We start from the raw sequence: 16,261 nt of genomic DNA, 5'->3' as shown, positions 1-16,261 counted from the left end.
GTGCAACCACCCTGCTGAGTCCTGCTGGCAGAGCTTGAGGAGAACAAAAAGATGCTCATTTGTCCTTTCTACACTCATTAAAAAAAAAAAACAGAAAGAAATAACACCTGGAAAAAAGGGGGATCGGGGGGACCTTGTGGCTCTGCACAGCTCCTGCCAGGAGAGGACAGCCAGGGGGTTTGGGCTCTGCTCCAGGAAAAGGGACAAGAGGAGAGGAAATGTTGCACCAGGGGAGGCTCAGGGTGGACACCAGGAGGAATTTCTCCATGGAAAGGGTGGTCAGGTATTGGAAGGGGATGCCCAGGGAGGTTTGGAGTCCCCATCCCTGAAGGTATCCAAGGAAGGACTGGAGGTGGCACTCAGGGCTCTGGAATGGGGACAAGGTGGGATCTGGCACAGCTTGGCCTTAAAGATCTCGGTGCTCTTTTCCCACCTGAATAAATCTGGGATTCTGTGAAATGAACAGTTCTGGACGAAGCCAAGATTTCCAAGAAGCAAGTTCAGTTTCTTGCTTTCCTTCCTCCCCTCTTCCAAGCAAGATACTTTATTTTTAGGGAGCTAATGAAGTGAGATGCTCTGTCACCATTTTAACAGCTCTCCCCCCCTTCTCCTGGCTGATCTGTATTCAGAGTACTTCACCACCAAGTACTGAGGGTATAAAGCTGAAACTAGTGCTAAAAAATATATATATACACATCGTTATTGACTCTAGCAGCATTATTAATGTGCCATAATGCACAGCTAACAAGAAGCACAATCAAGAACATCCAAATTGATTTTTAATATTAAGAAGTCCATTAAGTGAAACACCCTGGATGCAAGGAGTAATCACATCACCCCGAGCTCTCAACACTGGCTCTTGCAGAAAAAGCAAGATGCTGATTTAGACTAACACAAAACATTATCCAGAGGCAGATGTCTTGGCACCTGTCTTGTGGTAACTCAGAATCACAAATCAAGTGAGTTTTGATGCTCCCTCAGACCTCCTACATTTCACTGAGGAGCTGGAACTTGGCTCCTGCTCTGGTACCATCCCCCAGGAAGGCAAGGACAGCATCTGAGCTGTGCTCACCCAAAAAACAATCTGTGCCTCAAGAAAGGATTTCAGAGCTTGGAATTAAGCAAAACTCCAAACCACCTCTACTCGTGGTTATTAGAAAATTTGGCAGAGCATCAGATGTGCCTGGGCTGGTGGTGAGTCAGGCCACATCCTCCAGCTGAGGGTCCCCAGGGGACCAGAAGGGACCAGAAGGGCAGCCCCAGGAGATGTCCCAAATTCAGCCACAGAATCCCAAAAAAATCAACAGCAAGGACAACCACAGAAGCCCCAAAACCAGCCACAGAATCCCAAAAAAATCAACAGCAAGGACAGCCCCAGGAGATGTCCCAAATCCAGCCACAGAATCCCAAAAACTCGAATGGCCAGGGCAGCATCAAGAGACACCCCAAATCCAGCCACAGAATCCCAAAATGTCTAGGTTTGGAAGGGAGCTCTGGAGATGATCCAGTCCATCCCCCTGCCAAGGCAGGTGGCAGGAGCACATCCAGGAGGGTTTGGAGTTTCTCCCTGGGAGAAGGAGGCTCCAGGTCCTCCCTGGCAGCTCCAGTGCTCTTCCACCCTCCTGGAGAGGAGCTCCTCATGTTGAGTGAAACATCTCCTGTTTTAGTTTATGTCCAACCACAACACACACACACGTGCAACATCCCAAACGTCACAAGCTCACACTCAAATCCAGGGAAAGGGATTTAGAAACCATCAAGTCCTTCCCAACACAACACTCCAGGCTAAACCCACACCAATGATGTCAAAGTTCCCCTGGCCCAACTTGGTGCTCCAGAGCTCCCTGAGAACATTCCTGAGGCATCAAGCCCCTAATTCTTCAAGCATCTCCTCTGCCATGGCAGGAAATTCTTACTGCACTAAGAGGGTGTCTTTTACTAAGCATTACTACAGCACTGAGCTTAATGGCACAACTGTATTTTAACAGGTATTTCAACAACCATAAAAATGAAGTTCAACACACTGGAACTCCTCTTGCACTGCTGTGGAAACAGGAAAAAAAAATTACAATTCACTGCAACACCGAGCTGATGATGCAGAGCAAAGAGCCTAAAGCAAGGAGGAAATGAGGTGATGGGAAGATGCTTTCATTTCCTACTGTTCTTCCTCCTCAGTATTTCTACAAGGGAAAACAAAATCAAAATTCCTCTGTTCCTGTCTCAGGAAAGCCTCTGGAATGGGAAAAAAGGATGAAGGGAGTTTGAGGCTTTTTACACATCAAATCTGACTCAATTTCTTTTTCTTCGCCATGACATTATCAGGCTGCATCCAACAGTAAGAGTACAGACCCCAAGTCAAAGAAACCCCGAGGAACTTGTTCTGTTTTCCCCGAAAGAACACCCAGAGAGAGGAATGACCTCCTGAGACCCCAGCAATACCTTCCCCCTCTCCCCCAAAACAGGGCAGAAATGGGAAATCGCTTTTCCTGAATTTGTACCTCACGCCGGAATTGGGGGAAAACGTCACCATGGGAGCCAGTCAAACAGCGCTGAATGCATTCAAAGATAAGAGCAGCATTTTGCAAAAACAGGGAAAAATTGTTTTGCTCCAAAGCAGGGGCAATCACATGCTCCAGGCAGCTTCCAGCCGACTTGGCTCGGCCACTGGCCCTAACAAAGGGTCACTGTCCAGCACTGGGGCACTCTCACAGAGAGTTCATATCCTTGAAATTCTAATTTCCCCACCTCAGAGAATCCTGTCAACCCATACCAATTTTTGTTTTCACTCTGGAAAAAAATAAGGAAAAGTAACTGGTACGATCCCACTACTCATTAAAGACCTAGCATCACGTTTTACTCCATAAATTCAGACTTCTGGGAAGGGGGAAAACCACAGTAGGGGAACACCCTAAATCTCTGCTTCCAGACCCTGAGCTCCACAATTTTGGCACTATAAGAACACACCTGTACATTCACAACCATTTACTTTATCAAGAGTTAATTTCATAATTCTAAAGCCTTTTCTAGCCTAATCACTGAATATTCTGAGTTGAAAGGGACCTACAAGGATCATCAACTCCAACTCTTTTTTTATTATTATTATTTAAATTGTCAATGATTTTTAATATGTATATAGTGTAATAAAGTAATATTTCAAAGTTGGTGTAGCCCAGTAATCAATCCCAGACATACACAGGAATTCCCAGGTGAGAACTTGGCTCCCCACTGCTAAGGCACCCTTCAAGCCTGCTGATACACATCAAAAATAACAATTATACTTCCTTCCCTCACTGCCCTGAGCCTCCAAATTGCCCTTTTTAATTCAGAATAATTCAAAGCTGTAACTCCTTCCTTTCCAAGCAAAATCATCCAAGGAAAATGTATTTTAAAAACTCCCTGATGGTCACACATTAATGCCAGGAGGGCGATTAAGGTGCCACTAACCCCGCAGTATCTCGCTCACCTCTGCTGTAAGAAAGAGAGTATTTTAATTATTCTTTGCCCCTTTTTTGGTGGGTTATTTTCCCAGCACCACTCCAAGAATTCCCTGCAAAGGGGGGAGGCATTAGCAGCCAGCACATGCCCTGGGCAGAGCAGGGGCCAGAGCCAGCTCCTGGCCAAGGAGCAGATCCATGCTGCTCCTAGCACTGCAAACAACAGCTTAAGGGACTCATTTCCCTGCCATGATTCCCCAAATCTGCTTCAATGTCTGTTTGGAAAGCTCCAACAGGGAGCAAAGTTAGTGCTAGACTGGACAGTGTGACTTTCACCTTAGAAAAATGCAGTATTTTTTCAGAGAGGGAAGCCAATGTTTTAAGATCAGTGGTTATTTCTCAACTCTTCAACTCATCTCCACTTGCAGCACCTCTACCTCAAAACAGAACTACTAAAAAACGAAATTAATGACAGCCAGCACACTTCACACTCAACTCATGTCCAGCAAACCAGCTCGTTTTTGATCTATAAATCACACATTTGCCCTCTGAGACACCAGGAGCACTCATCAGTGGGACCTGCTGGGAAATGTGAGGAGAATATTTGTGCCATTTTCCTGGAGGAATCTAACTCAGTCCTCTTACTAAGTAGCTTTTTGTGTTCTGGAGAAAAACAATTTAAACTTTTAAAATGCTTCTTGCTCCATGAATGACTCAAGAGCAAAAGGAAGCTGCTGCATGCAAAGGTAACAACACAAATTTTGTCACATGCAGATGCAGCAAAAAGGGAAGCAATTGTAGAACTCAAGATTCATTAATGATCTTCAATATTTTACTTTTCACTCAGTTTACCCAGGCATTTCTCAAAGCTATCACTACCCATATCCTGAAAACTTAAGCTAGCACGCAATTATTCTAGTTCCTCTCCACAGAATTATTTCATATTTTCAACACTTTTTATAAAATTGTTATGGAAGTATCTAGACAGCCCTTTACAAATATAATACATGAACTCCTGGTCTTAAAAGTTTATATTTTGATTTAAGATCAGCATGCTGTGTTATAGATGGTATCACACCCAGACTGTGAAAGTTTGTAGTTACGCCAATATTTTAAATATTCAAGCCCCAAAAGTATTAAAACTCCTGGTTTTCAGCCAAGAACACGTTCACCTTTGTGTGCTCTAACGGTGGAAACTGCAGCTGTTGCAGGAAGCCCAAACTGAACTTTCTGTGTTTAAGGCAAAAATCTGAACCAGTTCCATCAGTCATCACAGCCCAGTACATAAACAGAGGCCTCCTCTGCAGCACAAGTAATTGATAAAAATCTATTAATAAATCGCTTCAAGAATACATTCAACTAGAAAATCAAACCAGAGCTGAACCCACACAAAACTTCCAACAACGTCAGCAGCACCACAACTGAGTCATTCTCTCAAGTCTTGACTAAAATGTGCTTATCTGGCTAGATCCAGTCTTTATTTTTTGGGAATAAGAATTCCCTCCCCACAGAGCTCAAAGCAAGATACTTGAAGAGTCAACTGATTCTTACAGAAGGTTTGGGATGTTTTTCCCAAAACCACTTTGCTAATCTTTTAATGATTCTGAGATCATCCAACAGTGAACCCAGCAGCAGGGTCACTATGTCCCATGTCCCCAAGTGCCACATCCACACGTTTGGGACACTCCCAGGGATGGGGACTGCACCACCTGCTGGGACCCCGTTCCCAGCTTGGTTTAACCAAGCCTTTGCCAAAATCTTGCACAAGCACCACCCCCATCAACATCCCAAAACTGGGATTGAGCAGGAGAGGCACCAGACAGAACCCAAAGTCCAATTCCCATCATCAGCACTTAATCAAGACCTTATAAAAAAATTCCTCACCCACGAGCACCTCCTGGAGCTGTTCAGGGCAGCAATGAGCAATCCCATCTAACTGCAGATGTCCCAATTACCAGATAAACATCTCATGTGTTTTTTAAATCCTTTTAAGAGCCTTAGCTCCAGACAAACACTCAAGAAAACAACCAACAAATACAAATAAAGTGTAGTGTAATAAATACCAAAAAAATATATCTGGCTGTGCATCAAAAAGCTTGGGGTTGGTGTTTTGTCCCATTTGACTCACACACTGTGGAAACCACTGGCCAAGAAATATTTCTGCACCACAAAAAATCTGTTCTCATCTCCAGCCACTTCAGTGTCAGCACAGACAGCTGTTTCCTCACCAGAAAAGCTCAATGACTGAAATCTCTAGAAAAAGGATCTTTATCCAGTGCTTTGTCACATGTCATTAAATTAATTTTACAAAGGAGTCAATGCCAGCTGTTGGTGAGGCAGTCCCAGTGCTCCAGGAATTCTGAGCTGCCCCTGTGCACACTCCTGCCATGGCCTGGACAAAATGTTTGGCTCTTTATGCCCAAATGTCAGTGAGCAGCACCAAAAAAGGTCAGAGCAGCCCAGTGGAGGTGGCAGGGGTGGCACACAGACTGTCAGCAGCTACAGAGGTGCTGCTGACAGGGAAGGACAGAGCTGGATTCTGCCATGCCAAACACAAACCTTCCACAGATCAACTCCCATGTCAAACAGAAGCCAAAATACTTCCAATTTTTTTTTTTAATTAAATTGCCACAAACTTTTTTTTTCTAACCAGTTTGAGTCACACCATTTACCCTTCACATTAGAAACTTCGGAGATCAATTCACAAAAGGAAAAAAAAAAACAAAATAAAACCAAAAAGCAAACCCACATGCTATACCAAGCTCAGACAGAAGGAAATAAAATAGGCTCTCAAGTCTTCTCCACCTAAGATTCTTGGTCAAAGAAAGTGATGGATTGATGGAAATACCAACACCTACCAGTCATGGCAAGAAAAATATAACAAGTAAGACTAAGGCAGCATAACAATGGGAAAAAAGGTGAGAAGGAAAAAAGGCATTCCTGCAGGGATGACAAGACAACAGGTGATGCCTGCAGAAACTTGGTGGGAATTTGTAAGGACAAAAGAAGAGAAACAAAGGGGGGAAAAAAAAGAGGCTGGACACCAGGTAACATCACCACTACCTCTGGTTAGGCAGAGCACACTAAAAGCTTGAGTGTAAGCACTGTTTTCTATTTAAAAGCTAGAAATGAGCCATGGAGTGATGCAAAAGAAAATAATTCTCCCACAGCACCCGAAAGCAGCAGGAAAAAGTCAAAGTCAATCAAACGACAGCTGCTGGACACCTCCTCAAAACAGTAATTAAAGATTTCTTGTCATGTTGATGTTAGCCTTCACTCATACACTCCCACTTTGAGAGATTAACCTCATATTTATCAACAGAAACATTCCCACAGGCCCTTATCTCTAACTTCCCTGGCCCAAGTGACACATTTCACCATCTCTGCACAGTGCCTCCTTCACAGGACAGCACTTCCAGGAGATTCCAAGCCACTGCCTCATTAATCCCCAGCCCTGGCAGGGCAGGATTTGCTCACTGCAGTCATAGGCACAGCAGATTTCTCTGCATCCTTTTCAATCCTCCACCATCTGCCTCAAGACTCACAAACTCCAATTCTCATCAGCAGCTTCCATCTGCCTCAGCACGGGGAGATTTCCTGCAGCAGGCTCTGCTACAGGAGAATTTTTCCTATTACCAGTTGCTTCCACTTCCATTTCTGATCCACAGCCACTGCACACTCTGCAAGATGCAACTTCTCAATAAAAGCACCCAACTCCATGCCCTGAACCATGCCCTGCTGCCAGCATCTTTTCCTGCAGAGCAGGAAGATGCTCAAGGCTGAAGCAGCAGCTGGGAGGCAGGGAAGGAAGGCAAGAGTGGAGCTTCCCATCATCCAGGGAAGGAAGGCAAGAGTGGAGCTTCCCATCATCCAGGGAAGGAAGGCAAGAGTGGAGCTTCCCATCATCCTGTACCTCTGCCCACCCCCAGAGGCACCAGCAGTGCTGGGATTTGGCCATGCTCTCCCTTAATTCTGGTTTTTCCTTTTTATTCCATACATGAAAATTGGGAAAACCCTCCTAACACAGCCCAGTTGAAGGTTTTTGGGCATGGTGTGGACTCATCTGTTCCTTGTCCTTCGGAGACACTCAAGTCCTGTTCTGAGTTCTGGTTTTTACTTTTTATGGTGTGGACTCATCTGTTCCTCATCCTTCTGAGATACTCAGGCCCTATTCCAAGTTCTGGTTTTTCCTTTTTATTCCATGTGTGAAAATAGGGAAAACCCTCCTAACACAACCCAGCTGAAGGTTTTTGTGTACAGTATGGACTCATCTGTTCCTTGTCCTCCCAGGACACTTGGGTCCTGTTCCGAGTTCTGGTTTCCCTTTTTATTCCATGTATGAAAATGTGGAAAACCCTCCTAACACAGCCTAGCTGAAGGTTTTTGGGTATGGTGTGGACTCATCTGTTCCTTGTCCTTCTGAGACACTCAAGTCCTGTTCTGAGTTCCGGTTTTTCCTTTTTATTCCATACATGAAAATGGGAAAACCCTCCTAACACAGCCCAGCTGAAGGTTTTTGGGCACAGTGTGGCCTCATCTTCCCTGGTCCCCCAGGACACTCGGGCCCTTTCCCTCCCAAATGTTATTTTATTCCATCCAGCTCCCAGCCGGGCCGGCACTTCCGTGCTTTGTTTGGATAAGCAGGAGGAGGAAGGCAGAGCAAACACAAACACCTCAGGCTGCACTTGCAGAAGGCATCTCTGTGCCTCAAGAGGCTCTCAGGTATTTCAGAGGCTCTGTGTTGGAAAGCTAAATATTGAGAATTTTAGATTTCTGGTTTGAAAGGCACACACCCCAAAAAAACATTGCATTCGAACAAAAAACAGGCAAAAAAAGCTTCCAAAATTAATTAATAATAAAATTTTAAGTGTCTAGTTTAAATCAAAGTATGTAAACTCACATAGTAGAAAACTTAGATTTTAAAATTTTAAAATATAGTAATATATATAAAACTAAGTAAGTTTTAAAGCAGTAACTAGCCCTTCTTCACCTTCTTCATGAGTATAAGCAGTATTTTGCAATTAAAAAGTCCAGAGTACAGATCATGAGTAATTAGTTAAGTTAAAAATAAAAACAAAAAATAATTTGTGCCATTTCTTAAAAAAAACCTAATAAAAATAGATACAAAATCATTTTGCAACTCATTAGCAAAAGACTGCAAAACTCACAAGTTTTAAAACTGTAGTATAAATAAGAAATAATAAACATCTAAATCCCAAACCACAAAATACCATTTCAAACACTTTCAAATCTTAATCCAAACCCAAACAAAAATTAAAATAATAATAATAATCATCAAGATTTGCTCTGCACTCTCTTCAGTCACAAGTGCGTGCACCCTGCACTGCCAAATATTCCAAATGCTCCAGGAAGCTGTGCCAGAACAGCCAGGAACTCCCCAGGTCAAGCCAGGAGGTTCCTCCTCAAGGGAGATCATTCCTCTTCATTTGGGACTCCTCAGGGATAACAAATTTTCCCAAAACCCCCAGACCTGCTCAGCCAGGCATCTGCTCCAGCAGGTTTTCCACCTCAATATTCAATAATTCGTGCAGCACATCCATAAAAGTGGCACAGCCACCACGAGAGCAGGGATGTACAAACAGAGTGCCTCAAAAACCCAAGTGCCTACAAGCACAAATGTTGATTATGTACAATTTTCTACCATTCCCATTCAGAAATCACACAGCAAATCCTGTTCCACTCCCTTGTTGGTATTTTCTACTGGGGAACACAAAGACATTTTGCTACTCCAACACCCTCAAGGCAAAATCAGCCACCAAAACCCTCTGCAAACACATTCTAAAAAGGGTTGTGCTGAAATAATATAAGCAGCACTCGAAATAAAGCAGCAGGGCTAAAAAAAAAAAAATACAAAAACCCCCAAATTCATGTATGGCAGCCAATGGTTGCTCCAGCTCTTCATCCATCTGTTTGTTTTGTTACGTATAGGGTACATGATTACACATAATAGTTCTCAATGCAACTATTTCAGTTTAGTTACAAAGCTACACGGAGCAGAAAAATATTTCCAGAGATATTTCACATTTCTGCTGATGAAACTGAAATGCAGCAACTGCAGCTTCTTGTACCACAAATCTTTACATCAGAAATCAGATTTAATGCACAAATTACATAAACATACCCGATAATTCTATAAATACATAAATGTTTGCACAACTACAGTCTGAAAATGGAAAGTTTCAGAATTACAAGAGTTCTCTTATTGAACACTTTTTTTGGTTTAGACAGGGTGTGTTTTCAATTCCTCCTCCCCCAAGCTAAAGGAGGAAAGTATTCCAATAACTCATCAAGGAATTCATTAAAGCCTTACTCAGAAAATTACTATTGTCAGAACAGCCTTGGGGGCCACCACAGGGTAGAAAACAGAACTAAAATCGCTTTTAAGTTTAATAAAAAAGAAAAAAATCTGACTTGTCAGTGGTCCACCACCCTGCCAAAGAATACCCATAAGTAGGAGCAGCTCCACAGAATATTTTGAGGAAGTTTTGGACTTGAAGCAAGTCAAAGGGGAGAGGCAAAGCTGACACCTTGGATGGAATAAATACTTGAAAACTGGATTAGAGGCAGTCCCTTGTTGGAGCCTCCATTCATTAAAGAGGATTCAGCCCCAGCTATTTATCTCCAGCTGGACACATCCCCAGGTGTTTAACAAGAGCTATTGGATTTCAGTCCTGCAGGACCACACCGAAGGATTAGACAAAGCAAAGGACCCTCCACATGCTCAACAGGCAGCACAGGACAAACTCTAGGAACACCAATATTTACAGGAAAAATTATCCCAAGTCTTACTCCTGTAGCTGCAAGCTGCAGAGGGAATTCCTGGAAAAGGTTTGATTTTAAGTTGTCTGTTTTGCCCCACCCCGAGTTTTGCCTTTGCAGAAAGGAAAATGCCTTTGTAACACAGAGAAATCTGTGCCAAGTGTGGCAAGGAGCCCAAAATCAGCATTGTTTGAGTGCACCTAGGTCAGGCATTTCCAACAGAACAGATAAAAGGATAATTACAAAACCCGCCAAGGTGCTACTTGAAGTCAGAGAATTCCACAATGGTTTGGGTTGAAGGACCTTAAAGCTCATCCCATTCCACCCTCTGCCACAGGCAGGGACACCTTCCACCATCCCAGAGTGTTCCAACCCCATCCAGCCTGGTCCTGGACACTTCCAGGGATGGAAATACCAAAACAAACACCTTAAATCAGGCCCCTGACTACTGTAACTGCCATATCTGCATACCATGTAAAATGGAAAAATCTCACTTTTCTACCTCATTTTTTATTTTCTAGGAAAAAGAGTAAAATCCCCAGCTGAAAATTCCCTAAACGGACTGAAAACTTCCTTTGCAAAGTTCAATAAAAGCTCTGTGTTATGGCCATAGGCAGCTGGCTACCTGCTGAAATCAGTTTGTGCCTTATGAAAAAAAAAATAATTCCTGGAAAATCCCATCAGGAATCATTTCTCAGAACAATCCCAGCTTGTAATGTTGTTGCTGACCTGGATGAAAACAAACAGGAGTCCACGCTCCCTTCCACTTATCTGGTAAGGTTATCCCTCTCCAATCTGCTGTTTGCAACGAGTGTTTATTGACAGAGAACAATAGTGGCTGCTGAGCAAACTGGGAGGAGCTGGGCACAAGTCTGCAGTCCAACTCAGGTCATTCCTGCAGGAAAAGGTGTGGTGCATCTTCCAGCCCCTGCCCTCTGCTTCAGGAGGTGCCAAGGATAGGGCAGCACAGAAATGCAACCCTCAGCAAGCAGGGAATTAAAGGGTATTGGAAAATAGAAGCATGGAATGGTTTGGGATGGATAATAAATATCATTAGTGCCACTCCTGCCATGGCAGGGACATCTCCCACTGTCCCAGCTGCTCCAGCCTGGCCCTGGGCACTGCCAGGGATCCAGGGGCAGCCCCAGCTGCTCTGGGAATTCCATCCCAGCCACTCCCCACCCTCACAGGAAACATTTCCTTCCCAATATTCCATCTAATCACATTCTCTGTCATTTTAAAGCCATCTCCCCTTGTCCTGTCCCTCCATCCCTTGCAGAGTTTCTCTCCATCTTCCTTGTCAGTTCCTTCAGGCACTGTAAGTCCACAATGAGGTCACCCCAAAGCTTCTCTTCTCCAGGCTGAACAATCCCAATTCTCTCATCATTTCCTCCCAGCAGAGGGATGTAACAAATAAAACCTGAGCTGGGTGTCCATAGGATGGCTCTAAGAAATTGAACCTGCATGTGCTCACTCCAACACTGATCAATGCAGCAGCAAATCTTCCATGCACACATTTTACACTTCCACTTTTGCTCCACAGGCTTGGGATGTGTCACAGCACATCCCTGCCATCACTGACAGAAGTCACCTGTCCTGTCCTGCCAGGCAGCTCCAAACCTCCCAGCACACCATCACTAAAATCACCAAGATTCATTCCAAAGATGCATCTTTCTCCATCTCCTTCAAATGTTTCCTTCCCTGCTCTGAGGCACAAATATGCACAAGATCATCACCTTAAACAAGAGTCTCCACATGCCACCACAGCTCCCCACAGCCTGGACTGTGACTCCAGGGTTCCAAAAAAGCCTTAAATCTGACCTACAGCACCACAGTCCTCCCTGAAGCAGCAGAAGAGAAGCAGCAGCACTCAGCTGTAGGATTTCCTCTTGACAAATCCTTATCCCCCCACTTCAGAGAGACATTACAAGAGCAAAACTCAGCTACAAAACTCTTAAATCATGATCATTGCACCACCTTAGTCCACCAGCTCCTTAAAGAGCTCCCCTAATAATAAAATGTATACATTTCTGTGTACCTGGTGTGAAGGTATTTCCATAAACCCCTTTGGAAAAGCTTTCCCAATCTCAGAGAGGCACTACAACACCCTGACCATGAAGTGTGGCCAATGTCCCCACCTAAAATTAGGCTTGGTATTATTTGCCAAGTCATGACACACAAGAAAAATTCACCAGGAACAAACAAAAATACTGGAACTCACTGAATTTGGAAAAAAATTCCAAGACCATCAAGTCAAAGTCCAATCCCCATCTCCACTTTGTCACCAAGCCCAGAGCACTGAGTGCCACATCCAGTCCTTCCCTGGACCCCTTCATGGATGGGGACTCAAGCTCTGTAACTGGGAAGAGTTCTCCTTTTACATCTCACCATCCAAGGGCACATAGTATTAATTTTCTGTTCCACCATTTACTCAATTTAAAAAAAAAATAAGCTACCACAGCAGTGGTCTGATTACTTCATACGAACATAAACCTTTGAACACAAAGGCATTTTAAAAACCATACTTTTATCCACAGTAGCAGCAGTTCTCAGCCCAAACAAAAAGGGGCAAAGAACAGGAGAATTCAGGATTTGGAAGCTACCACAGGCACTGTGCACTGTCTCAGAGGCGCTGGCCAGGCTCCCAGACCTCCCAAAGCAGCTCCTTACATCCCTTCTCCCCAGGAGAAGGAAAAGCACCAAAATTACAAATCTCACATCACACTAAAAGCAAGGCATGAGAGACTAAGCAGCCACACTCCATGGCCACTGTGTGACACTGAGGGGACACAAACAGCTCTCAGGACCCTCTGATGTCCCCGTGGAGGAAGCCACACACCCATGAGGTCCCTTCCACAGAGCCACACTCCTCCCCACCAGCTCAGGGCGAGGGATGAAAGGCAGGATTGAGATGAAGGCCAAGGAGGAGCAGGGAAAAGCTCCTCCAAGGAAGCTGATGATGCCCCCGTTCTGCCTGGCTCCCCACAGGTTACCCTGATGTCCCTATGATCCCATTAGCTCCACACCCATTCCTCCTGAACTCGCTCAGGAAGCGGAGCTGAGTCACTCTCCAGCTGCCTGCTGAGATAATGCCTCTGCACAGAGGCTCAGGGCAGCAAATTCACTTCAGAGGCACGCAGGGCATCCAGCAGCATCCCCAAATCCCACTGTGGGAGTGCTCCTTCACACACCTGTGTCCTACCAGCTGGCACTACAGGCTCCTTGGCATCACTCCTCCAGCTGCACCACAGCCAGCGGATCTTCGCCTCTTGAGATGTTACAAAAACTCTGTTGTGCACAGGGCTATACCAGAGGAGGGGGAGAAGGGATTTAAATGTGTTATATAAGCATGTGTGTGTGTTTTCTATATACACAACTCTGCATACAGACATACGTACATTTCTGAGTTCCCACTGCTGTGAAATAAACATAGCCACAACACACCTTCCTAATATTTCTGCTTGGGGAAGTGTCCACAGAGAATCCCAGAATATTTGGGGTTGGAAGGCAACTCTGGAGATGATCCACTCCATCCCACCTGCAGCAGAACACACCCAGGCGGGTTGGGATGTCTCCACGCCCTCCTTGGGCAGCTGTTCCAGAGCTCTGCCACCCTTCATGGAAAGAAGCTTTTCCTCATGGTGAGGTGGAACTTCTCCTGGCTTAGTTGACAGCCATTGCTCCTCACCCTGCCACCGAGCACCACTGGAGTGACTCCATCCTTTTGGAGATATTTGCATGGATTGATGAGACACCCAAAGCCCTGCACATTATGTTTCACTAAGTCCCATTAGCATTTCTATTAGGGATTTTCTCCCTGGCAGACAATACTGAGTCAACATCAACCCCAGGACTAACCATGGCAAATAGGAAAAAAAAATATTCTCAAGTCTGAATTTTCAGGTTAACAGTGCTGTCTCCAATTCTGTTTGGGACTACACAACTGTTGCATCAACTTCTCCATCTCCCACAACCTGCAAAAGCTAAAACATCAGAAGACTCACAGTGTGCTTTCTTAACAACCTTTCTTAAAGGTCCATAAAACACATAGAACCAAACTGAATATTCATTTTCTTTAGAGGACACCAAAAAGAAGCTATTCCGCCCAAAGAAGCCTATAACAGAATGGCACAGGCAGTGAATCCAATGTTCAATTAGCTCTAAATTTATCTCCTTGTGACACTTCATCCACTTTCAACCCTCACATCACATCTCTGTCATGCAGCAGAGAAATCCCCGTTTGGTGAGGATCTCTCCCTTCTTGCAGGAAAAAGAAAACAAACTATCAGAGAAACATAAATCTACTATAAAACCATAACAAACACCTCTGCAGAGCAGCGGACACAAAAAATACCAACCAGGCACGTTGCATGGGCTTTTTCAAACTGGGAAGGGTTTTTTACCCTTAAATTACATTTAAACCCACTTTTCTTAGCACACATGCAATCCCCCACACTGGAGATGTAAGTACACTGAAGCTATGTTACGAAACAAATCTATTTCACTTTTTTCTCTCATGCCACTTTCAAATTAATTTCAAGACATTCCTGGAAAGCTGGGCCTGGGCAGTCCCTCCCACCACAGCACCAGCCCTCCTGCAAAAGAGGAACTTGCTTTCGAGTGTCACTGGCTTTAACATCAGCTCATTCTACGTGACAATTCAGTCATTCCGAAATATCCATCCCACCCCACCCGGCAGAAAATTTGGAAACTTAACAAGCGACTGCCATCGGTGGCACTTCTGCTTCCCCGCGCTTGTCCTGCATCCTCAGCGCTGGAATTACCCACAGGTCCCACACACTGGAATTAGGATTTTTCTAGTCATTTTTAAAAGCCAAGCTGTCGTTTTCTAGGGACACACACACAGGATTTAAAATTAATTCCCACAATTCACTCAGGCTTTACTCAGCCTCAGAAACTCCCTTCTTCCTGCTCGCTTTGTCGATGAGGTTTAGCTGTGCATTTCTATGAAAAGTTGTTCCTCACTATCAATCCAACCCAAGAACTGCGGCGGGCATTGAACTTCACGTTTCCAATTTGAATAGTCCGATTTATTATTTCCTTCCCCCACACAAGCGCTCATTCATGCCGCTAAAGTTCTCTGCGCCGCACCGCCGGAATAAAACCTTTTGCTCCGAACGCAACATCGTTAAACTCGGGAGGTTCGTGCCGAGAGAAGCACGAACCTCACCGGGGTTTGGTCCGGTTGAGTCCCAGCGGGGATGTCCGGGCCGGCAGCGGAACAATCCCGCTCTGCCCGGGCGGGACGGAAGGAGCGGGGTAGGAAATGGATCCCGGCGCGCAGGGAAGCCCCGATCCCTACGAGCATCCCAGCCGGGACCGCGCTGCCTGCGCCCCGGCCGGGCAGCGAGAGCCGCCGGGAAAACAAACACCTCGAGCGGCAGCAGCGCAGCCAGGGAGAAAGGCAACTTTCCCTGGCTCCCAGACAACCCCTCAAGTTGCCGGGAGGCGGGCGGGGGAGGCAGGAAGCGGAGGAGAACGCGGCGCTGCACGCCGGCCATCCGCGGAGCCGGGGGCAGCCCCGGTGCGCAACAGGCGCGTCCTCACCTACGCCGTACTTCTCCTCCCTCTTGGTGGGCACCCAGCGGGTCATGGCGCCGGGAGCCGCCGGGATGCCACGGCCCCGCTCCCTACGCCGCCATTTTCCGACCGCGGGACGGGAAAAGTTTCTCCCGACGGCGGAGTCATGTGGTGCGGGCGGAGCCAGCCCGGCCCGGCCCGGCCGCCCTCCGCCCGCGGCTCCGCACAAAGGGAGCGCACGCCCGGCGCCGGCCTTTGGGCGTGCTGCCGCTCCGCCTGGCCCGGATACACCCGGCTGTTCCCACCTGTACCCGGTAAAGTCCCAGCTGCACCCGGTTATATCCTTGTATCCCAGGTGTACCCGGTTGTGGGCCATGCGTGCACCTGGTTATGTCCCAGGTATCTCCCCGCCTATTCCCGGTTATATCCCAGGTACACCCGGTTATGTCCCAGGTGCACCCAGGTGTGTCCCACCTGTACCCGGTAAAGTCCCAGATGCACCCGGT

General features: G+C 45.8%; 1 protein-coding gene across 2 annotated transcripts in view; it reads right to left on the bottom strand.

Moving 5' to 3' along the window:
- DOCK1 (dedicator of cytokinesis 1) overlaps window positions 1-16,014 on the bottom strand; it is a 268,915-nt gene extending 252,901 nt beyond the window's left edge. The window contains exon 1 of one of the 2 annotated variants that reach the window (XM_077784742.2): window positions 15,783-16,014. In XM_077784742.2, coding sequence (XP_077640868.2) covers window positions 15,783-15,828 — 46 coding nt within the window. In that variant the 5' untranslated portion in view covers window positions 15,829-16,014. The remainder of the gene's footprint in view (window positions 1-15,782) is intronic. The other variant, XM_077784744.2, reaches the window with a different exon arrangement.
- Between the last annotated feature and the right edge of the window lie 247 nt (window positions 16,015-16,261).

The sequence above is a fragment of the Lonchura striata genome, chromosome 6 (assembly GCF_050655825.1).
Source record: "Lonchura striata isolate lonStrDom1 chromosome 6, ASM5065582v1, whole genome shotgun sequence".
Taxonomy (NCBI): Eukaryota; Metazoa; Chordata; class Aves; order Passeriformes; family Estrildidae; genus Lonchura; species Lonchura striata.
This window is presented reverse-complemented; position numbering and strand designations above follow the sequence as displayed.